Source organism: Maylandia zebra, linkage group LG10 (assembly GCF_041146795.1).
Source record: "Maylandia zebra isolate NMK-2024a linkage group LG10, Mzebra_GT3a, whole genome shotgun sequence".
NCBI lineage: Eukaryota > Metazoa > Chordata > Actinopteri > Cichliformes > Cichlidae > Maylandia > Maylandia zebra.
The window spans coordinates 19,003,928-19,028,757 of NC_135176.1; the positions used below are offsets into that span (position 1 = coordinate 19,003,928).

The following is a 24,830-nucleotide window of genomic DNA, read 5'->3' on the forward strand; positions in this document are numbered from 1 at the left end:
ACAACAAAATAAAACTAGTACCGGTACCGAAAAAAAGAAGGTTTATTCATAACACACGTGAAAAGACCCAGGAAAACCGAGTAAACAATAAAAACAATAACAAAATAACGCTGAAAACCGATAAAAACCCTGAAAACTATACATTTCACACAATCATGTGACCATTTTTAACCCAACCAACCGTATTTCACAGCCAGCAGAGATAACACAGCTCATGTCTGGCTAACAAATAGGAAATTACCCTATGGTGTCTTTTGTTAAGTAAATAATTCATGTAGTTTATTATCCTGAATTAATCATTTTAATCCTTCATTATGTGAAGGATTCTTTACATAATCTTATTCGTCAGTCTTGGTGTAGACAGTGAGAGTGAAATCTGCAGTGATGTTGGGTTCTTTGGTGGATGGGATGATCACATACTCTCCAGGTTCCAGACTGTGGAGTTCAATGAGATCTCGCCGAGTGCTGTAAGTCTTTTCTGCCTTCACAGGCCTGTTCCTCTGAAAGAAATCCTGTTGCAGGCGTCCTTGTGGGGTCTGGGAGAAATATGAAGGAATGTCTATGGTGGCGTCTCAGTGTACATTGTTATTAAAGTTATTAAAATGCTGAATTTACTGGTGTACTTTACACAGTCAAGTTTCATATATTTGTTATTGTTTGTACTTACCCCTGGCGGAATCTGTTAATTGGAAAATGGTAAGAATAACTTCATTAAACTGTTTCGGACGAACCAATTTCTATAGTGACTTTAAATAATGAATGCGAAATCAGCGAAGACCATTTTTTTTAAATTATCAATGTCATTATTGTCTTACTAACTCAGCTGCTCAATTAGGTAAGTACTTTTGTCTTAATTACAGGATGATACAATTGTTTTAATAATTTAGTTTCTTGTCCTTCAGTATTCGGTTGCAATATTTAACAGTTATTTAAATTAAAGGAAGCACATTGAGAATGAATACCTTATAGATGGTAAGTGTAGTTTTGTGGAGGCGTATCTCTTTGCGATTTCCCTGATGAGGTTTCTGCATCAGGGAGAGCACGATGTTTTTGTCTCCTGGCTCCTTCTTGTCTATAACAGTCACTCGGATGCGATACTGAGGGTTTGTTGCAAAGGTGGCTACAGAGAGTGAGGAAACATTCATCTTGTTAGTTACATTTTAGAAATTTATTTCAAAAATTTGCACAGATAAAAGAAACATGTAATAACTATATTATTATTTTAGTGATAGTTAAAGTTTAGATAGGAATGAACTTGTCTTACAGTGTTTCACATTGCCACCTGCAGATGTCCCTGCTACCCAGCTCCCATCGTAAATCATGCAATTCCACTGACATTTTAAGTCTCCATCAAGAAAGTTAGGGGTCTCACAGCAGATGGATACGTAAGCAAAATAGGAACAGAAGTCCTCCATTTGCATCCTGACAGACGGATAAGCAGATAGAGATTTTTAAAAAAAAGGAAATAAAGATTAAATATCAACCAATAAGACGTATGCTCTTTGGTATTGCATCAAAACGATATGATTTTGATTTTTTGTTTTTGAGTTCTTAAAAGCTTTTTTTAACTATTGAGAGTAATCAGTGTGCAAAATTTAGAATTTACCAGAACTCTCCGTCGTCACAGTCGAAACACTTTTTTTTTTACTTCTGGACTTACTTTGTCCCACAAATCTGACCTGAGAACACAAAACAAATAAGTTAATGACAGACTTTAATACAGCAAAACAGATATATTTAATATACAAAAATATATGGCAAAGTCTAGTGCAGCATTTCTTTCTTGAGGTCGATAAATGTTTTCCACTGTGCTGAACACTCTCCTTTAATATGTGACAATGTTTGTCATTTTTTTCATTTGGCTGGAAGTTCTTGAGTTGTTATTCTTTATAATAGAAAGCATCCTCTGATCATCCACCACTATTGTTCTCTGTGGATGTCAGTTGTCAGTTGTGTAGGTGCAACGCTAGTACAAATTGTGTCATTGTCAGCAGTATTTGGACGTTTTATGTTGTTTAATTAAGTCAAGTACTTGTCGCTCCATTTTCCGTTCCACTCCCGTTTGCCCCATGGGTTCATGACTCGCACCAGTCGTACTTTGGAGTCATTTAATTCCACCTTCAGATGAAATAATGAAGTGAAGACATCAGGTATTGGAAATGCTTCAGTAATGGTATCACATTATCACATTCATTGATACTATCACAATTTTTGCAATTAAGTTTTCTTAGCTCTTGTTTTCACTCTTTCCCTATGCTGAATGCAAATTTCTAGGTTCATGGTTTACCTCAGTGACACCTGTGATGGAATATGCATGCCGCGTCACCAATCCAGTGTCAGCCGAAGGACCCTGAAAAAGACAGAACAAGGTTTGTTTTTTTAATCTATTGTTATTGATTTTTGTTGGGGGGGGGGGGGTTGTCTGTGTTTTACCTCTTCGTAGGAAGTCCAGCAACAAATCAGTGATTGACACTGAGTTGCTCTGTTTAATGTGAGCCAAAGATCACCATGGCCAGCTGAGTTCATCTCCTTCAGTTTGTAAGTCTGGTTTACACCTCCAGTGAAATCTTTCCAGGCCTCTGATGGAAACCCAGCATGCATGTCTGCATACGAGCCACAAAGTCTGAAGGAGGCACCCAGAAGGAGAAACATTTTTAAATCAATGACATTCATATCAGAAATGTGACCTTCTAAACTGATTTACATGAAAGTGTGAGAGATGGTTATTTACTTACTTATATATCTTATATTCACACTGTCTTACACAAGTTTGAAATCCCACCCCCAAAAATATAGAACAGCTATTATAGGCTGTGGCTGAGAGGAATGGGTTGGACAACAAAATAGATTTTCTCTGGAAAAAACAGATGCAGAACCATGACACCTGATATTTTGATTTCTTGTAATTTGCATATTGCTCCATCTGCTGAAATCCAGCATGGGTTTGGACATGTTCACACACAGTCAACAACCAGGCATGAAGTCTAACTTTCAATAATTTGCTGTGCTTACACTTGTATTAGAAAAAAAATTGTATATACATTCTTACCATGCACACTGTGGCATCAAATAATGTAGTGTTTTCATTTTAGCACAATATAACTGAATAAATAAATACAGTTTGTTTGTTTGCTTTGTTTTTGTGATCAGAATGAAGTTTTCCACGTCTTTTAGGAGAACATGTTAAAATATCATCTTCTTCAAAGGTGCTGCTGCTACTACATTATCCTGTTGAGTCTATCTTTCAGTTAAAATTATTAAATGTAATTAAAAACATTACCAGTAGTTATTTTTTTTCTTTCCAGCTGGTCACTCGGGTTAATGTTTGTCTTATTTAGTAAATAGAAAAAGGAAACTTGTATTGGTATTATGGCAGAAAAAAGGCTGAGGTAATGACAGTAAATTTTGGGGTTTGAAATCAAATAAAGGAAATTATATATTTATTTATTACATGTTGGGCATTGGTCCTACAAAAAGTTTTAGATGGCTGTTAGAAGTTGGGACAACTGTCATGAGCATTTTACCGTATTTCGTTAATGTGGTTGTGATATTTACCACTATCATATTCATGTTTTTGGAATAAGAGGCAGAAATATGAGGAGGAGTGTGTTAAAACTATTATTTCTGTTCCTCATTAAAACTGATGTTTTGACAAAACTGTTGGCTGAGTTACAGTGAGCAGATCAGTTTCCAGTGTTTCAATCATTTAACCACATTTCTACACAGTGATCAATACAAATAAATACATCTCAGTATGTCTTTTTCCAGCAGTGCCTACACAAAGAGTGATTGCTGCGTTTGTTTTTCTTGTACTTCACTTAAATATGGGGTGTGCATTTGGCCTGGAGTTTGAAACAAGCTCGCTCTTATCGTAGAGCTGTCACACACATTTTACCATGTTTTAACATGTTAGCGTAACAAAGGATGCCTGACATATTTCTTTGCTGCCCGAAGCTAATACCATATCATGTTCCCTGAAAATGTCGACTGAAAAAAACAAACAAGAAAATCTTATTTAGTTGAAGTGGTTGTGATTGTTACCTGTAGAAATGTTCATTTAGTTGGAATGAGAGAAGAAAATGAGAGAGAGAGTGTTGTGGTTGTGATAGTAATGTACAGTGATGTGTCTGTAAAAATGCAGATACTGTATAGGAATCCTGTACATCACCAAGTCTCAGGTTTTAGATGATGAGGTAATGCAATTTTAAGTTCTTGCTTTTGTAATAAAATACAATAAAGTTTATTATGAAATATTGTTAACTCATTCACTGCCATTGACGTCTATAGCCGTCAATTGCAGTGAATGAGTCAATGGGTTTAACTCATTCACTGCCAATGGCTGGCAGTGAATGAGTTAAATGTCGTCTTGATGCATGCTCAATCATCCAGGTAAGTAATTCTCCAAAAGTTGATTCTGTTCCTATGGACGTAGCATTTTCAGTGGGAGAAATGTTTCGTCACTCGTCCAAGTGACTTCTTCAGTCTCAGCTGACTGCAGGTTTCCACAATCTTATAAACAATACATTTGCATAATGACTGAAACCAGCCCACTGAATGAACAATGGGCTGGGAGGTCAGTTCCTTGATCAATAATATGTAAATTCTTATGTCATGTCCATTGATCATGGTCATGAGAGGTGACCACTGATCATGGTCGCCTCTCATGACCACAATGGAGGCGTGCTGTGTATATATGCACAAGTTGGTAAATTAACTCTGGCTTCAATTGCACTGTCTCCTCATTACATATGGAATATGTAACGGAGTGGAGAGATAGTCTCAATATGATAGAGAACGTACGGTGATATTGTAATCTTGTGGTCCTCCTGTGAGGTAATCAACAATCCAGGACACAAGAGACGCATCAACCTGCAGCGAACTGAAGGTGATCCTGATGTAGCCTGAAAATAGGTCAGAGCTGGTCAAGGATGAGTCTTTCCAGCATCTTCATGACGTGAGAAGTCAGTGCAACAGGCTTGTAATCTTGGGGGTTTCCAGGATGTGGAGTCATTGGTACAGGAATGAGGCGTGACGTTTTCCACAGTACTAGGACCCTCTGCAGACAAAACTCCACAAAGCTGCGAGGCACAGGCCTTGAGCTGTCTGCTGTGCCTCACCTCTAATCTAAGTCATTGAACTGAGGGGTGTACTACAAAGGGAGATTAATGGGTTACTGAGGTATGTTTGGCCTAAAATCAGACTTCGAATGCCTCATGAAAGTGGTTCTTTTCTCCTGACTAGATCCCTATGGTAACATACAATTTGTTGAGCACATAACCTGCCCTGAACCAGGTAATATTCAGAGTTAACACGCATGTAAGCACCACAGTGTGGCTCAAGAGTTGAGTGTTCGCCTTGTAATCGGAAGGTTGCCGGTTCGAGCCCCGGCTTGGACGGTCTCGGTCGTTGTGTCCTTGGGCAAGACACTTCACCCGTTGCCTACTGGTGGTGGTCAGAGGGCCCGGTGGTGCCAGTGTTTGGCAGCCTCGCCTCTGTCAGTGCGCCCCAGGGTGGCTGTGGCTACAATGTAGCTTGCCATCACCTGTGTGTGAATGGGTAGATGACTGGTTTTGTAAAGCGCTTTGGGGTCCTTAGGACCATTACAGACCAATGAGCCAATACAGACCATTTACCATTTTCACTTTAACAATGAATGAAAAAAATTTTCTTTAACTCTTTTATTCATAGTACATAGCTGTGCTATCTAGATTATCTACTTAAGAGATTTTGAATGACCTGGTCACACTGTAAGGTCTCTGATTGGAGTAGACAATACTGCATTAACCTGTTATGTGCAGAAGAGGGAAATTAGGTATCAAACGCTGCCTTAGATTTGAAGATGCACAAATCCTGAAACAGAAAGCCTGGGCTAGAGACCAGTTTAAGAAAGTTGATGAGTGTTGTCATCAGGGATGGGAACTGATAATAATTTTCTGACTCTCATTCCGTTACAAATATTACGTATTGATTTAATTCCTTGCCGATACTCTTATCGGTTCTTAATACCCGCCTTTGAGAGTTACCACCAATACTAAGAAGCATATTGTTTGCACCACTATTTTCCTCCTCTGACACACTAACAGATAAGTGGGACTGTTAGACAAGCAGACTTCTCAATTCCCATCCCTATTTGTCATAATACACTTTATGTGGTGTTTTTTTCAGGAGTTCAGGAGATAATCTATTTTATTATTATGCATTTAAATAGTTGGGTTGCAAAGCTGTGGACTTCTGTATGTCAGGCAGTTTGCACACAGAGAAGTGAATTACAGTTCATAACTCAAAGCATATATTAGACACATGACATCGGGAAATATTTGTGATTGGCTATGGGTGAGCAGATTCCACTGTGTTCTCCTTGTGACCTTTTGCATGTCAGTGGTCTTGGGTTTCCAATCAGGGATCTTGTCCTGTGTGAGAAAACTCCTCCCTACTCCGAGTTGTTACCAGACATGGCAGGTGGCAGCTAGTCCTCATGCAGCAGTCGCCCCTATCTTATGTCGGAGCAGGAGATATTCACCCCTATGCTTACAAACTGCAAATGAATTGTGCATGTGCAAAGCTGTTGCTTCCCTTGGCAACACTGCTCACAAAATGTCAAAGCAGCCTCTCCCTATTTGAAACTGTGTAAGTGTTTAGCCATTTACCTCTCCTGCCTCTGAGTTAACCCTTCACACTGTGTGCTTATATCTAACGAGGAGTGTATCAACTCTATTATTAGCATATATTGGAATCAATGTTAAAAAGAAACTATCAAAAAACTTCTTTCTAACAATTACCTCCTACTGAGTTTTTATTAAGTGAGATGTTGCAAAGAGAGCTGGATATGTTTTAACTTGCTTTGTAGTACATCCATCTGAACCACGTTTATATTGTTGTTGCCTTTTTAATGAAATTATTTGAAAACAAATGGTGAGATAGTGGAGGTGTCACGTGGCTATGTTGCAGTCATATTTATATGAAAAAATGGTAGAAGGGACTGATCACAAAAGATTAACTGGTCTACAGTGATTCTCCAAGCAAATCAAAAAGGGTTATGTTGTCAGCCTTGTCACCCTGACAGAAAATGTCCTGCTTTCCCATTGGTGAAGGAAGACGTTATTCCTGTAACAGCAAGTCTCCTGATTTTGTTGGGTCTAGTTGTACATAGAAATGATGGACCACTGAAAGAAAAAAAAAAGAGGCTTTTTTTTTTTCAATTTAAATTTGTTAGGGTTATGGCCAAAATCTGCGTTGCGCACAAAAAAAACTAACCTGAATTGAAATTCAAATTAATACTTCAACAATCATGTTTTGCAGTGTTAGTCAGTAAGTGACTGGCTGCTCCCATATGGGATTAGAACGATGCCACCTTATCCCATAGTTCAGCCGATAGGTATATACGCAGCGAACGTCATTGACAGGCTATGACAGCGTCCTTATGTGCCGACACCGGTGTTTTAGCTAGCAAAGCGGCGTGGCTGATGTGGAGTGAAGCCACGTTAATGACAACGTGTACAAGCATTGGAGATGTGAGCAGGACAGACGGAACAATTGATGGAAAAACTGTGGACTTTATACCAGTTTTTCAATTGTGTTGATAGGCCACGTAAAACCAGAGTAATGATAAAAATAAATGCAATGTTTGGTTTTCTTCCTGAATACTATCGTTGTTTATATTTACTGCAGGAAGAAACGGCTAAATTGGCGTTTTATAAGGAAAAAGGCTCGAAAGCCTGTGAGCAAAAACAAACTCCACCCCCCACCTTTCCTATTGGTCCAAAAAAGTACCATGTCGACCAATCAAAAAATGATATGGCAACGTGGCATCTTGTTGTTAAGAAACGGGGGGAAGTTTTAGGAGTGACGGTGGTGTTTTGAGATGTGAGAGATTTGAGACGTTTAGCGCAAATCTTGTGTAGTCAGTGTGCAGTGTAGTCAATAGTTTTGTTGTGTGTGTCAGAACAATGAGGCGACTGAATGTTACAGGTGTTACAGGAGTGATACATCTCCTGTTGTCAGGCCTGCAGGTATCAGGCTGTGTTCTCCTTTATCTCATAGTGGACAGAAATGTTTTTTGGAGTGACACAAATAATTTGTGTGGCATCAGATTTGATGCAGAACAGCTGATTGTTCTGTAAATAGTTTGAAATGTTTATTTAAAAATACATTGGCTGCGTTTAAAAAAAAATAGCTGCAAAAAACTTTGTTGTTTGCCAAACTGAGTTACTTTTTTGAAGAAGTAACTATATAATTAATTGCCCAAAATTGGTCATTATATACTGTATTTTGCAGACAGAGAGTTACAGACTCTCTCCCAGACTCATACGATTGTATGGTTGCCGGTTCGAGCCCCGGCTCGGACAGTCTCGGTCGTTGTGTCCTTGGGCAAGACACTTCACCTACTGCCCACTGGTGATGGCCAGAGGGGCAGATGGCGCGATATGGCAGCCTCGCCTCTGTCAGTGCGCCCCAGGGCAGCTGTGGCTACAACTGTAGCTTGCCTCCACCAGTGTGTGAATGTGAGAGTGAATGAATAGTGGAATTGTATAGCGCTTTGAGGTTCTTGAAAAGCGCTATATAAATGCAATCCATTATTATTATTATCATAATACAAGTCAGAGGTTTATAAAAAAAATTATTAAAAAGTTGTGTTTTCGAAATTGGAGTTCAAGTTATTTTTACTTCCAATAGTGTTAAGATAAGATAAGATAGAACTTTATTAATCCCTTGGGTGGGTTCCTCTGGGAAATTCGATTTCCAAAAAAAGCACAGCAACGACCAAAGTTACAGTTACAGAATTGTTATATATATACACACACACACACACACACACACACACACACACACACACACACACACACACACACATATAAATACAGAAACAAATATAAATAAAATATACAAAGGGGATAAATAGAATAAATAGGAATAAAAAATAAAAATACAAGTGAATTGCACATTTCAAGTATTGAGTCTATTGCACTGTTGACTATTTACAAAAAGTATTGCACAAGGTATTGTACAGTGAGGTGAAGAGGCACTACAGCTTAGTTGTTAAGCTTAGTTGTTAACACAATACACAGCTCATGAACAAGATTTATTTATAATTTTTTATTGTAAGTGGGCTAAAGCAGTTAATTAAAAGTAGTCTAACATAAATGTAAACGCTGTAATTTGATTATTTTAATAAACCATGTACTGTAACTTGGATGGATAAGATGCCGGCGTGACCACAGTGCACACGTCTGATGTTGCTCACAGTGGTCAAAGGGATTGCTCAGGGAGTTTGTGTGTTCGCTCAGACACGTGAAAAATTAGAGGGAACATTGGTTATGGCTAATGTCTATGCAGTAAAATTAATTTTCTCTGTTTACTTGTGACTTAACTGACTCTGAATGTGTTATGGATGTTGGTACCAGAGAGGCTGTTCTGAGTATTTCCGAAACTGCTGTTCTACTTGGATTTCGCCGCAAAACGAAATCTTTGGACAAGATGGTCCACAAAGACCAAGTATTCAGTGAGGTGCTTGAATGGCCAGGCTACTTCAAGTTGATAGCAAGGCAACAGTAACAGCACTTGTATGCAGGTATTCAGGAATGCAGGAGAGCATCTCTGAACACACAGCACTTCAAAGGTCGAAGCAGACGGCCCAAAGATGAAGGATACCTCACCAGGTACCACTCCTGTAAGCTGAGAAAAGGAAAAATACCCTACTGTGGAGGTATGTAACAACGACAGGAGCGGTCTCAGTGTCTCACTCCAACAACTTTATTAACTGACAGAACTTCACATATAGTCAGCGCCAAAATCTCCACCCCCACACTTCCTTTCAACTTGTGTGTGAGTGGAGCCACCTGGTGGTCCGCCACACATACCCCCCCTTGAACACACAGTCAGGTCTCCATTCAGTCCAGGACCCTGGGTCTAAGCAAACGACCCGCACGACTGAACCTGGGAGGGAGAGAACAGGCAGAGGAAGGTCCATCCTGTGAACGAGGCTGGTGAAGGCGAGCAGGAAAGGCAGGAGGAGGCTCAAACGTTGGTGGTCCGGGGGTAGTCCTGGGGGGAAAACCAGAGACTGTCAACCCCAGCGCAGGAGGTCGGCTGAAACTCCACGAAGAGCAAACTGAGCTTCTACGTGCATGAACCATGAAGGAGGATCGTGAAGCCAAAAATCCGGCAATTTAAGCGCCACAGCAAACGCAGCCATCGGCGGAGGTGAAGGTCCGGCGGCCGCCGATGCTTCCAGGCCAGAGCTGGCTTCGTCGTCGAGCCTTAGCATGTTCACTACAGGGGTCACCAATGTGGAGGTATGTAACAACGACAGGAGAGGTCTCAGTGTCTCACTCCAACAACTTTATTAACTGACAGAACTTCACATATAGTCAGCGCCAAAATCTCCACCCCCACACTTCCTTTCAACTTGTGTGTGAGTGGAGCCACCTGGTGGTCCGCCACACTACAATCTTTATATATGGATGGTAGGTCATAAACAACACAAAAAACATGGACCCATTCTACCTTGTGTTAATGGTTCAGTCTGCTGGACCCTTAAGCATCCCTTCAACACCATAGCCCACATGAGTATTGCTGCTGACCATGTCCATCCCTTTAGGCCGCAAAATAACTGTTTTCTGATGGCTATTTTCAACAAGATAACACATCATGTGACAAAACTCATCCCAAACTGGTTTCCCAAACATGACTGTGAGTTCACTGTACTCAGTTGGCCGTCACAGTCAACAGATCTGGAAATGGTGGAATCGTAAATTCACATCATGGATGTGTAAATGTGTGATGCTATCATATGAACATGGACCAAAATATTTGAGAAATAACCAAAAAAGAATTAAAGCAATTCTGAGGAAAAAAGGGGATGAAACCCAATACTTGCAAGTATAACTAATGACCATTGTGTATGAATGTTGTTTAGTTTTGTTTACACTTTAAAAACTGTCACACTTGCATATTACACACAATTGTAAATGACAATAGTAACACTTATCAAAAGAAACTGCATATTTACATTTTAAAAAATGTATGGAAATTACGGAAATATACTTGCCTCATCCCATGTCAGGTGGATCACTCCATCAGATGATTTGCTCTTGAAAATGTCTGTGGAGAAAAGACCCATGCAGTCTAAGCGCATTTTAAAATAGATAAATGATGTGTGTTTATTCTTTTAAATTATGTGATGTGTGGTTGCCATGTCACTTACCTGACATCCTGTCCAGACGCAACATGACAGTGATGAACTCCTCCAAAGAGGTGGTGGAGAAGCCTGAATACCAAAACATCATTAGCCCCACAATGCCACCATTCACATCCATTCCTGGTAAAGACACGAGTAGAAAGTGAGGAGTTCTCCAGTTATAACCCAAATTAAGTTTCGTATGTGTTACTACACTTAAATGTGTTAACGTGTGACAATAATTAGTGTTACCTGCAGCTTCAATTGCCTTCTGGAGCTCATCGTCAGACAGGGATCCATTTTCATTGACATCAGAGTGATGAAAGAGATTCTACAAACAGAATGAACTTACATTTAGAAGCAAACAGTAGTTTGAACATATCTCATTTTTAAACTGCGACTGTTCTTTTGAGGAAAAAAATCTCTAAAAGTTGGAGAAATAATTAAATTCCACCTAAACCTTGGAGGCTATACTTGCTGCATTACTTTGTATTCTTGAATCTTCTTCCAGAAAATTGAGAATTCAGCGAAGGTCGTTGTCATCCTTTGGTCGAGCTGTGCAGGTTAAGGATATCTTACAAAAAGCTCTTATTTCTAGTAGAAATGTGGCCAGCTGTCAGTTTCATAATCAACTTTGATCATTTTGGGTGCAGCATAGGGCTGGGCGATATGGCCTAAAATCCAAATCACGGTATAATTTGAAGCATGTGCGGTAACAATATATATTGTGATCAGTGTTGGGTAAGTTACTTTAAATTAGTAACTTAGTTACATTACTAGTTACTTCTATCAAAAGTAACTCAGTTACTTCAAGTTACTCGTTACTTTCAAAGTAACTAGTTACTAGGGAAAGTAACTTTGGTTTTACTCAGAATTCTCTTGTTAATGTGTTTCTTCCATAACTTTGCCAGTCTTCTAGCTTGCTTACTTGCCACAAGTGCACTGTGCCACCTACCAATAGAAAGGAAAAGATAATGTGCATATTTCCACGAGAGAAATCCCACGCCTGGACCGTCATTGACTGCTGCCATGATTCTATCCTACGTCACAGCGTCATGTGCGCCCTTTACATCCAACACAAAAACTGCAGTCGTGGTGCTTTCGATTGTACTCAGAACTCTGAAATTCTGCCTTCTGAATAGGAAGATGTAGGTAACACCAGACTGAAGATGAGCTGCATACAGGGCTGGACTGGGACAAAAAATTTTTGACTAGAGACCAGCCCACCATTATAGGAAAAATCATAAAGCCTCACAACAAACGCTGTTGTAACAGTGATGTTCACTGTCTTGATGGTATATATGTATCAATCTATCAATCGTTTGTTGTAAGATTCAGATAATTATTTTTTAAAAGCTAGACATTTTAAATGAGAATAAGAAAGAAAAGTATTTCCTTGAGCCCACCGCTCCCTGTTAATGCCCTACCTGGCCCCCCTGGCAAAACTTTGCTAGATCCGCAACTGCACAGTTACCAGCTGTTAGCTACCTAAAAAAGGATCCTGGTGTTAATTGTTTCTCAGAAACAGTTCATAACTTCCCTTCAACTCATTCATGTCACCTAAAAGGTAAACCTGTTTCTCCATCACCTGTTCAGCTCTGATGATCCAGTAAGGACATCTCCTGGTTTCATCTTCATGTTTCCCTCTCACCAGATAACCAAACGATATCATGACCAGCAGCTTTTTTGCAGCTGTGGCTCCAGCCAACACCAGCTGGTAGTAGAAATTAATATTAAATAAATTCTAACAACAGCTGATCAAGCTTAAACGTGCTGCTGTTGTTTAACACGACATCGGCTGGTTTCCTCTTTCTGGCGCAAAGTGGGCGATAAACAAACAAGAGAGCCAATCAGCTGATCATTGATCAGTTTCAGGATTGAAGTAGAAACAGAAGAGGGAGGGGGGAGAATGAGAGAAGAAGAGGCAGCTGTGCAGCAAAGACACAGAATAACTCCAGCTTTGTGCCTTTTTCACTGTAGCTGAATTACGGGACAAACTGTTCCTTTTCACCTCAATAAGAAACGCGTAATATTTTCTCTGAATACCAGACGGGACGGTTGGCAACTCTAATAACTTATGAACAAAATAAAGTTTAACATCATTAACTTCATAGCACCACCCAGCTGTATAGAAACTCCGTCATGCTAGCTAGTACGCAGTACGGAAAAAGTCAGCATAACGAAAATAAACTCCACCTAAACTTGGTTTATATCTGACCCAGAGAGACTGCAGGTCATAACTTCTTACCTGAAGTTCAGTTCACACTTGGACCGGTGGTCGCCTCGGGTCTCTTTTCCTCCTGCGTCCCCTTCCCCTCCTCCACCTGCTGGCCTCCACCACTTGCTAATGTTACTGAATCTGTGAAAGCTCCGCAATAGCCACCACACGAAGTAACGAGTAACGAGCCTATCTAAATCCCAGTAACGACTAACGCGTTCCTGATTTTGGAATAATAACTAGTTACCGTGCTCGTTACCACAATAATAACGTAGTTACTGTAACGCGTTACTGTAACGCGTTACTTAATAACGCGTTAGTCCCAACACTGATCGTGATATATTCTTTTCTTCTTTATAACGTATTTTAAACACTATAAGGCACACTTAAAGTCCTTTAATTCTTTCAAAAATCGACAGTGTGCCTCATGTATGAATTCTGGTTGTGCTTACTGACCTTGAACCGATTTTATGTAGTACACGGCGCGCAGAAATCTGTCAAAAATGTTTTAGTACGACTTTGGTAAGCTATGAAGGCGCACTGCTTGATGGATTGTCGGAGTATTATGGCTGACGTAGTCAGGAGCCTTGTGGAGGAATCTGTGTCCAAAACTCTGTCTTCTTCAGGTCCCAAGTCAAACAAACACTGCGGCATCACTGAGAGTTAAAAACTGTCTAAGTTCTTTCATTTTTAATAAAATGATCAGCGTTGCTGCTTTACCAGGTGTAACAATTAAGTTTAACATCCAGACATCCATGAAAACAGAATTTATTAAATTCAACGGAGTTAGAAGTTAGCAGGAAGTTAGCTCGCTAGTTTCGACCTAAACATGATATGCCATGTTCTAACTGAGAGAATAAAATGTACAACTCTGCTATCACTTCTAACATAAATGAAGAGGGAAAACTAAACAGCAGTGATGTTTGTAGTGTTACTGAAATTGGACTAGCTGGTATATAATGACGTCCTATGTGATTGTTAGCAAAACAGCTACATTAGCATAACATTAGCACAGTGAAGCTGAAGGACGAACACTAACTTTTTTCCACTCCATAAAAGTTAACGTGAGGGTTTCTGGTGGTTAGGGACAAATGCAATTGCATGGCAGGATGTTGTAAACGGACCAAACTTCAGTCAGGATAATAAGAGCATATAAGAGTGAAACAGATATAAGATCCCTTGAAAAATTATATAATGAAACTTGTATGTTTTGGATACTTACTAAAGCAATGAAAGTAATGAGAAAGTGGCCACTTTCATGAGTAAATCATGTAAGCCTTATATGATTTACTCATGAAAGTCGCCACTTTCATGAGTAATCACATATAAGTTTTTACTATTTCTTTTCCATATGGGCAGCGTAGAGTTTAAACAAGGCATGGTTGGGATCATCGTCAGGGATTTTCTCCTTGTCTTTGTTACAGATCTACAAGAGAGCAGTAGTGTAAAATAGAGACCAAAACTGACACATCAAATTATATGACCACTGTAGGGACTAACGCGTTATTAAGTAACATTACAGTAACTACGTTATTATTGTGGTGATGAGCACGGTAACTAGTTATTATGCCAAAATCAGGAACGCGTTAATCGTTACTGGGATTTAGATAGGATTGTTATTCGTTACTTCATGTGTTGCGTTCGACTTACCTCGGAAATCGAAACACGGGGGTAACATCACCTGGGTCTAGGTGCCGTTTCTGCCTCTGGGGGCGAGGGTACCTGGACCCGGGGTATAGAGTATGTTTGGGGAGTGTGATTGTGTGTGCAATGTCAATTTGTGTCTATCCTTACGTTGGGTGAGTGCTGAGTATTTGTATATGTGTGCATGAGGGTGGGAATGCATGTTTGTGTCTGTGTGTGCCTGTTTGTCTTTGTCCATATGTCAGGTCAGGTCTTAGACTCCACCTCTCTGGGAACTCCCAGGCCCCCCAAAGTATGGAGGCCTATCTCCCCTCACCACACTCCCTGCCGGTGGCTGATGCCCTCAGGGGTCGGTGCGTTGGTGGTTCTTGGTGTTCGGGGCTGGGCGCTCAGGTATGTACCAGCTCACTCCCGGTGGCTACTTGGCGGGGCCTGGCGCCTGTTGCTCGGTAAGGCCTCTTCCAGCACGTAGGGGGCCCTACGGTTCACTCTGGTACAGCTGGCTGCCAGCAGAGCCGGCGGGCACGCCAGTGCAGCCCCCTCTGGCTTCTGCTCCGTGGCTGCTGGGTGACCCCTCATCTGGGACTCTTCTCAGCTCTTCCCAGGAGGGTGACACGGATGCCCCTCCGGTGGGCCTCCTTGGGCTCTCGCACTCTGGGGCTTCTGGATGTCTGGAGCCTGGATCTCCTCCATGCCTGCTTCATGCCCTGGGGGACAGGGCTATGGCCCTCTACACCCTCTAGCAGACCGTTACATGGGAAAACCTTTTGAATACAAACGCGCTGATCCACACAGGTGTACACACGGGTGTTCACTGTCCATAGACATAAACTACACCTTTCTTGGCTGCTACCTCAAAACACATTGTGCGCTGTTGGTCCTGCGTGCTGCACAACAATATTCAATATTTAGTATTTTCTGCTGTTTACACTTAGCTAGATTAATGCAATGGTGTTGTGTTTATTATGCTGCTCTCTCTTTTTTTGCTTGTTTTCTCTTCTTTTTCTCTCAACAGGTGATCCAGGAGATTTTTTTTCTTTCTCTTTTTAAGTGCCCTTTCTCACTGTCCCTCTTCCCTTCTGTTTTTCTTTTCCTTCAACTTTCTTTCTCCCTTTCCTATCCCCCAGTCATGTCTGTAACAACTGAAAATAAAATAAAATAAATAATAACAACAGAGGTTGATAAAATGGACCAATACGGCAAGGCCGTGGTGATCCACTTAGTAAAGTAAATCCATTGGGCATCAACAACAACAATTCTGACGGCTAAAGAACCAAATGGGACAGAAAAAAAAAAGGATATATGAGGTGATATAAGGTGATATGAATGGGTTGAAGGGAAGTTAAGAACTGTTAAGAACTGTTTCTAAGAGACAACTTACACCAGGATGCTTTTTTTCATTAAGAGGGAAAAGGGGGAGCAGAAAGAAATACTTTTCTTTCTTATTCTCATGTGTTGTAGATAGTTCAGGAAGTTAAGTCGATGAAGCAGTTTTGGCTAAGTACTGTTTAGAATACCAGAATAGGGAGGGTGGTGTAGGTTTAAGTTTATTAGATAGATTCACATATATAAACAAGACAGTGTACATCACTGTCACAACAGTGTATGTTTTCATTCAAAGGCTTTATGGTTTTTCCTATAAGGGCGGGCCGGTCTCTAGTCAAAATGCCCGGACCGATTTTTTTGACCCAGTCCAGCCCTTTATGCAGCTCATCTGCACTCTGGAATTACCCACATCTTCCTACTCAGAAGGCAGAATTTCAGAGTTCCGAGTATAATCGAAAGCACAATGACTGCAGTTTCCTATGGCGTTATTTTTGTGCCACTATTCTGAGCGCACGTAAAAAATATTTTGAGCGCACGTAAAATAAGTTTGCAGGTGCAAGTGTTGCATTTTGAGGAGAAATTTATTTTGAGCGAAGAAAAGTTAAATTTGAATGAACAAAATTCATTGCTGCGTGCAAAAAATTTATTTCAGTGTTTGCTATTATCCATACACACACACAAAAGCAGCCCCTCTCGCTCAGTTTTTGCATTTGCGCTTGCTCGCAATGTGTTGCTTGCGCTCTCAACATTACTGCCCATGTGCGTTCAACTCTTTCTGTACACCGTTATATTTGTGCCACAAAACCAGCCAATCACAGACTTGGATGCAAAAAAATCTGATTGGCGGTTTTGGTCTCCAATCAGCTCAAAATGACGAAATGCAATATCTCAGAATGCATTTCGTCCAAAACTCAAACGAGGCAGTGGCTGAGGAACACAGAGTGGCGGAGTTTGAAATATTACTCTTCATGGGTCACAAAAGCATGTCTTCAGATGGATTTCAACCAGCTCACTTTGAGACACCTGAACAAAGTTCGAAACTGTGAGATAATTGAACTGATCAAGTCAGTTCTTGACAAATTTATTCTCACTTTGTGTTCAGAAAACCAATGATCAACACTGAACAATGTCTAATCCTAACCCTCGGCCTAAACCTAACTATAACCAAATCGTAACCCAAACAATAAAACCCCATTTTGACTCTCAAAAATGCCTTCAAACTTGTGGGGATGGGCATTTTGTCCCCATAAGTAAGTTTTAAGTCTGACATCATTAGCTGTTTCCGGGTCCAAACTTTGCTTCTGGTCCACTCTGCGGCACCACTAGCAGAGATAACACAGCTCATGTCTGGCTAACAAATAGGAAATTACCCTATGGTGTCATTTGTTAAATAAATAATTCATGTATTTTATTATCCTGAGTTAATCATATTAATCCTTCATTATGTGAAGGATTCTTTACATGATATTATTCATCAGTCTTGGTGTAGACAGCGAGAGCGAAATCTGCAGTGATGTTGGGTTCTTTGGTGGATGGGATGATCACATACTCTCCAGGTTCCAGACTGTGGAGTTCAATGTGATCTCGCTCAGACCTGTAAGTCTTTTCTGCCTTCACAGGGCTGTTCCTCTGAAAGAAATCCTGTTGCAGGCGTCGTTTTGGAGTCTGGCAGAAATATAAAGGAATATCTATAGTGAAAAACTCTCCTGAGTCTCAGTGTACATTGTTATTAAAGTTATTAAAATGCTGAATTTACTTTCGGTGCACAGTCAAAGTTTCATATATTTGTTATTGTTTGCACTTACCCCTGGTGGAATCTGTTAATTGGAAAATGGTAAGAATAACTTCATTAAACTGTTTCACAGGAACCATTTTCCATAGTAACTTTAATGAATGTGAAATCAGCGAAGACATTTTTTCATTATTATTGTCTTACTAACTCAGCTGCTCAATTAGGTAAGTACTCATGTCTTCATAACAGGGTGATACAATTATTTTAAAGATTTGGTTTCTTGTCCTTCAGTATTCAGTTGCAGTATTTAACAATTATTTAAATTAAAGGAAGCACATTGAGAATGAATACCTTATAGATGGTAAGTCTAGTTCGGTGGAGGCGTATCTCATTGCGATTTCCCTGATGAGGTTTCTGCATCAGGGAGAGCATGATGTTTTTGTCTCCCGGCTCCTTCTTGTCTATAACAGTCACTTGAATGCGATACTGAGGGTTTGTTGCAAAGGTGGCTACAGAGAGGAAACAGTTTATTTGTTAGTTACAGGTTTTAGAAATTTATGGTGGGTTTTGTGTTTGCACAGATAAAATAAATATGTAATAACTATATTATTATTTTAGTGATAGTTAAAGTTTAGATAGGAGTGAACTTGTCTTACAGTGTTTCACATTGCCACCTGCAGATTTCCCTGCTACCCAGCTGCCATCGTAAATCATGCAATTCCACTGACATTTTAAGTCTCCATCAAGAAAGTTAGGGGTCTCACAGCAGATGGATACGTAAGCAAAATAGGAACAGAAGTCCTCCATTTGCATCCTGGCAGACAGATGAGCAGATAGAGATTTAATATATATATATATATATACATAAAATATCAACCAATAAATAATAAGATGTAAACTCTTTGGTAATGCATCAAAATGATCATATGATTTTTTGTTTTTGAGTTTTTAAAAGCTTTTTTAAAATATTGAGAGTAATCAGTGTGCAAAATTTAGAATTTACCAGAACTCTCCGTCGTCATGGTTGAAACACTTTTTTCGAACTTCTGGACTTACTTTGTCCCACAAATCTGACCTGAGAACACGAAACAAATAAGTTAATGACAGACTTTAATGCTGCAAAACAGATATATTTTATATACTATATATATATATATACTACACATACAGCATTTCTGTTCTTGAGGTCGATAGATATTTTGCACTGTGCTGAAAACTCCCCTTCAATATGTGAGAGTGTTTGTCACTGTTTTTAATTTGGCTGGAAGTTCATAAGTTGTTCTTCTTTATATTAGAAAGCATCCTGTGATCATCCACCGCTATTGTTCTCTGTGGATGTCTGGCCATTTTCATTTTGCACAGCATACCTATGTTTTCTCTCTCTCTCTTTTGTTGACCACTTATTGTTCCAGCTATACTGTTTATCTTATGTTTAGAAATTCTTGAACTGCCTGTTGTAGGTTTGCATACACAGCTTCTGATTAAATTATAATTACTATTTTTTTTTTCAGTTTTATGTCTGTCTATTTATCATAACACTGTGAGTTGATTATGTGTAGGTGCAACGCTAGTACAAATTGTGTCATTGTCAGCGATATATGGACGTTGTTTGTTGTTTAATTAAGTCAAGTACTTGTCGCTCCATTTTCCGTTCCACTCCTGTTGGCCCCATGGGTTCATGACTCGCACCAGTCGTACTTTGGAGCCGTTTAATTCCACCTTCAGATGAAATAATGAAGTGAAGACATCAGGTATTGGAAATGCTTCAGTAATGGTATCACATTATCACATTCATTGATACTATCAAAATTTTTGCAATTAAGTTTTCTTGGCTCTTGTTTTCACTCTTTTCCTATGCTGAATGCAAATTTCTAGCTCCTTGGTTTACCTTAGTGACACCTGTGATGGAATAGGCATGGCCATTCACCAATCCAGTGTCAGAGACCAAAGCACCCTGAAAAAGACAGAACAAGGGTTGTTTTTTTTTAATCTATTGTTATTGATTTTTGTTGGGGTTTTTTTGTTTGTCTGTTTTTTACCTCTTCGTGGTAAGTCCAACAACAAATCAGTGATTGGCACCTAGTTGCTCTGTTTAATGTGAGCCAAAGATCACCATGGCCAGCTGAGTTCATCTCCTTCAGGTTGTAAGTCTGGTTTACACCTCCAGTGAAATCTTTGCAGGCCTCTGATGGAAACCCAGCATGCATGTCTGCATACGAGCCACAAACTCTGAAGGAGGCACCCAGAAGGAGAAACATTTTTAAATCAATGACATTCATATCAGAAATGTGACCTTCTAAACTGATTTACATGAAAGTGTGAGAGATGATTATTTACTTGGCATATGCCTTCTCCAGCAGAGGAGCCCAGAACTCATTTCCACATTTCGAGGACACAAACAGTAACTGCTTTTTGATCGTTGGCAGATTGTCATCAATGACAACATCTACCCACTTTCCAAACCTCCAGAACTGAAACAGAGAGGACAGCTAAGAATCAATCAGAGGTGGCAAAAGTACCGAGATTCTGTACTTTGATCTAGATTAGATTTCTGTACTAGGAGTAAAGATACTAGTGTTAAAAAATACTCCAGTAAAGGTTGATGTACTGACTCCACTTCTTCACTTTCTTTTTAAAAGTAATAAAGTAAGAAAGTAAAATGTAGCTCTTTGGAGGACATTTCTAGGATAAGCTGAACATCAGCAGAGAAACAGAAGGAAAATACAAACACCTACATTTTTTGTTGCCTAGATTGTAGGCGTGACTTTGCCTCTAAACAGAAAATAAGTCGGCAAGAGGTTAAAGTGAGATTCAGCATGTAGGGCAGGGGTGGGCAACTCCCGGCCTCAAGGGCCGGTGTCCCTGCAGGTTTTAGATGAATCCTTGAACCAACACAGCTGATTTAAATGGCTAAATTAGCTCCTGCAGTTCTCCAGAGGCCTGGTAACGAACTAATCATGTGATTCAGGTGTGTTGACCCACCTGCAGATCTAAAACCTGCAGGACACCGGCCCTCAGGGCCTGGAATTGCCCACCCCTGATGTAGGGCCTAAAATCAGTTTTAATGGCTCAGAGTGGAGAAAAGAATCACAACTCACAATAATTTCTATTAAGAGCTCCATTCAGTGATAGTTCAGGCTGTGGTGATTTGATCATCATCCATCCATGACAGTAAAGCAAACTAACCTGTTTATCCTGCACTGACCTGCAAAGTTTTTTCAAGCCACCTTTGAATAACACAGCAAATCTGCCTCAGCTTGTTTTTCAGCAGGTTTCACAGCATAAAAAAACACTGTTCCCCTTGTACTGGGGAAAGGGATTATCTTTCATGTGTTACTGTTTAAGCTCAAATCAGTTTGATGTTTGAATGGTAAATGGCCTTTATTTGTATAGCGCTTTACTAGTCTCTAAGGACTCCAAAGTGCTTTACACATTCAGTCATCCACCCATTCACACACAGGTGATGGCAAGCTACATTGTAGCCACAGCTGCCCTGGGCGCACTGACAGAGGCGAGGCTGCCGGACACTGGCGCCACCAGGCCCTCTGACCACCACCAGTAGGCAACGGGTGAAGTCTCTTGCCCAAGGACACAATGACCAAGACTGTCGGAGCCGGGGCTCGAACTGGCAACCTTCCACTTATAAGATGAACGGCCAACTCTTGAGCCACAATCACCAAGACTTGCAGTGACGTGAAACAATTACTCACCTCAAATATGTTAAAACAAAAGTAGCGAGGCTGTTTGGAAACTGTATGGAGTAGAAAGTATAGATATTTGTTTAAAAAGTAAAAAGTTGTCAGAAAAAGAAATACTCAAGTAAAGTACTGATACCTAAAAATTCTAAGTACAGTAATAAAGTATTTGTACTTCGTTACTCACCACCTCTGAAATAATTAACCACAATGTGTTGTGTTTCTGTTTTGTGACAGTATTCTTTAGACACATTTATTAATCCTTTGTTACCCTGAAGTGAAATATTCCTGCATAGTTCTCAAAGGACTGGTCCATTGGCACAACTTGTGCCATCAGATTTTCTTGGAAGGTCAGCGCAGATATTGCAGACAAAAACCAGCAGTTACCTGTTAAAAGGAGGAAACTAATAGTTCTCCCAAGATGTGGAACATACTTGTCATTGTCATTAGCTATAGGCAAGAAAGTTTTGCTTACCCACGTCGCCTTGTCCAAAGTCAAATCGTGACATACCATCTTTACTGAAAGCAGGCTGATCCTTCTTTCCTTGTTTTCTCAATAAATCCTTGAAAAGACAGTGGAGAAAAATATGCTGACAATCATGTAAAAAGAATCTGTTTTCCTACTGTACAGAAACGCTAACTAACAATCCATCAGATTTCGAAGTGAAAGAAAAATAAATATAATTAAAATGATTTTACTGCTGGTCGAAGCCATTTCACTTCACTCTCCTGTGAGGAACTCATATCAGGCAGGTCACCCAAAGAAAGACCGTTTGGTGGGAACTCATTGTCCACAAACAGTTCTCCTTTCCGGAGGCAGTCAGCTTTTATCTGAGCGAAGTCCTGATTTTTGAACTTGGCAGGGTTGGAGGGGCTTCCCTCGCTGCCATCCTGGTAATGCAAGTTGACGAGACAAGTTTCAGATTTAGCCATGATGATGATCAAAGTCTTCCGACAGATTCTGGTGCAAGGAAAATAATAATAATTCAGAGACACCTAACTCCGTGTGAGAGCTATCATTGAAAGGAACAGAGATTATTACCTGTGCACGGTGACAACCAACTGATCCCTCCTTGAAATTGCAAGATGTGACATGTGCAGCACACACCCTCTTTTATATATTGACAATGTAATACATAAGACTGGAGTCCCAACCCTAAACATGTAGATTGGATATAATGTAAAAAAAAAAAAAAGATAGAAAGGCCTCACTCTGAGCCTGCTGTTTTGTCAGATTTGATGAATTTCCACAAATCTATGTGGCAGACATGTTAAAGACCAGTTAGCTGATGCCCTTGGCCCTCTCGCTAGCCATCTCTCGCCCACTGTAAGAAACCTCGGAGTGTTCCTGGATGGCTCTTTTAAACTTGAGAAACAGGTGTCCACTGTGGTAAAAAACAGCTTTTACCAGTTGCGTCAGATTTCCAAAGCAAAGCCATTGGACTACAGGGAGTGCAGAATTATTAGGCAAGTTGTATTTTTGAGGAATAACTTTATTATTGAACAACAACCATGTTCTCAATGAACCCCAAAAAACTCATTAATATCAAAGCTGAATGTTTTTGGAAGTAGTTTTTAGTTTGTTTTTAGTTTTAGCTATGTTAGGGGGATATCTGTGTGTGCAGGTGACTATTACTGTGCATAATTATTAGGCAACTTAACAAAAAACAAATATATACCCATTTCAATTATTTATTTTTACCAGTGAAACCAATATAACATGTCCACATTCACAAATATACATTTCTGACATTCAAAAACAAAACAAAAACAAATCAGCGACCAATATAGCCACCTTTCTTTGCAAGGACACTCAAAAGCCTGCCATCCATGGATTCTGTCAGTGTTTTGATCTGTTCACCATCAACATTGCGTGCAGCAGCAACCACAGCCTCCCAGACACTGTTCAGAGAGGTGTACTGCTTTCCCTCCTTGTAAATCTCACATTTGATGATGGACCACAGGTTCTCAATGGGGTTCAGATCAGGTGAACAAGGAGGCCATGTCATTAGTTTTTCTTCTTTTATACCCTTTCTTGCCAGCCACGCTGTGGAGTACTTGGACGCGTGTGATGGAGCATTGTCCTGCATGAAAATCATGTTTTTCTTGAAGGATGCAGACTTCTTCCTGTACCACTGCTTGAAGAAGGTGTCTTCCAGAAACTGGCAGTAGGACTGGGAGTTGAGCTTGACTCCATCCTCAACCCGAAAAGGCCCCACAAGCTCATCTTTGATGATACCAGCCCAAACCAGTACTCCACCTCCACCTTGCTGGCGTCTGAGTCGGACTGGAGCTCTCTGCCCTTTACCAATCCAGCCACGGGCCCATCCATCTGGCCCATCAAGACTCACTCTCATTTCATCAGTCCATAAAACCTTAGAAAAACCAGTCTTGAGATATTTCTTGGCCCAGTCTTGACGTTTCAGCTTGTGTGTCTTGTTCAGTGGTGGTCGTCTTTCAGCCTTTCTTACCTTGGCCATGTCTCTGAGTATTGCACACCTTGTGCTATTGGGCACTCCAGTGATGTTGCAGCTCTGAAATATGGCCAAACTGGTGGCAAGTGGCATCTTGGCAGCTGCACGCTTGACTTTTCTCAGTTCATGGGCAGTTATTTTGCGCCTTGGTTTTTCCACACGCTTCTTGCGACCCTGTTGACTATTTTGAATGAAACGCTTGATTGTTCGATGATCACGCTTCAGAAGCTTTGCAATTTTGAGACTGCTGCATCCCTCTGCAAGATATCTCACTATTTTTGACTTTTCTGTGCCTGTCAAGTCCTTCTTTTGACCCATTTTGCCAAAGGAAAGGACGTTGCCTAATAATTATGCACACCTGATATAGGGTGTTGATGTCATTAGACCACACCCCTTCTCATTACAGAGATGCACATCACCTAATATGCTTAATTGGTAGTAGACTTTCGAGCCTATACAGCTTGGAGTAAGACAACATGCATGAAGAGGATGATGTGGACAAAATACTCATTTGCCTAATAATTCTGCACTCCCTGTATAGTAACTCCCTCTACTCGGGCCTCCA

General features: G+C 40.3%; 1 protein-coding gene across 4 annotated transcripts; it reads right to left on the reverse strand.

Annotated features, from left to right (window-relative positions):
* Nucleotides 1-25: 25 nt before the first annotated feature.
* LOC101485723 (calpain-2 catalytic subunit) lies at nucleotides 26-22,981 on the reverse strand. 4 transcript variants are annotated; one of them, XM_076889260.1, is made up of 13 exons: nucleotides 22,834-22,981; nucleotides 22,491-22,752; nucleotides 22,267-22,354; nucleotides 22,063-22,178; nucleotides 20,434-20,567; nucleotides 20,136-20,325; nucleotides 19,985-20,050; nucleotides 19,730-19,815; nucleotides 19,100-19,171; nucleotides 18,753-18,910; nucleotides 18,448-18,605; nucleotides 668-679; nucleotides 26-536 (listed from the first exon to the last, which is right to left on the reverse strand). In XM_076889260.1, exons 1-13 carry the CDS (start codon nucleotides 22,953-22,955, stop codon nucleotides 339-341), a joined length of 1,662 nt encoding a protein of 553 aa, XP_076745375.1. In that variant the 5' UTR covers nucleotides 22,956-22,981; the 3' UTR covers nucleotides 26-338. The 4 variants fall into 4 exon arrangements, with proteins under 4 accessions (XP_076745375.1, XP_076745374.1, XP_014263294.3 ...); XM_076889259.1 differs by lacking the exons at nucleotides 26-536; nucleotides 668-679 and adding exons at nucleotides 17,408-18,029; nucleotides 18,170-18,181 and having other exon boundaries at nucleotides 22,834-22,979; XM_014407808.4 differs by lacking the exons at nucleotides 26-536; nucleotides 668-679 and adding exons at nucleotides 17,408-18,029; nucleotides 18,170-18,181 and having other exon boundaries at nucleotides 22,491-22,682; nucleotides 22,834-22,966.
* Nucleotides 22,982-24,830: the final 1,849 nt, after the last annotated feature.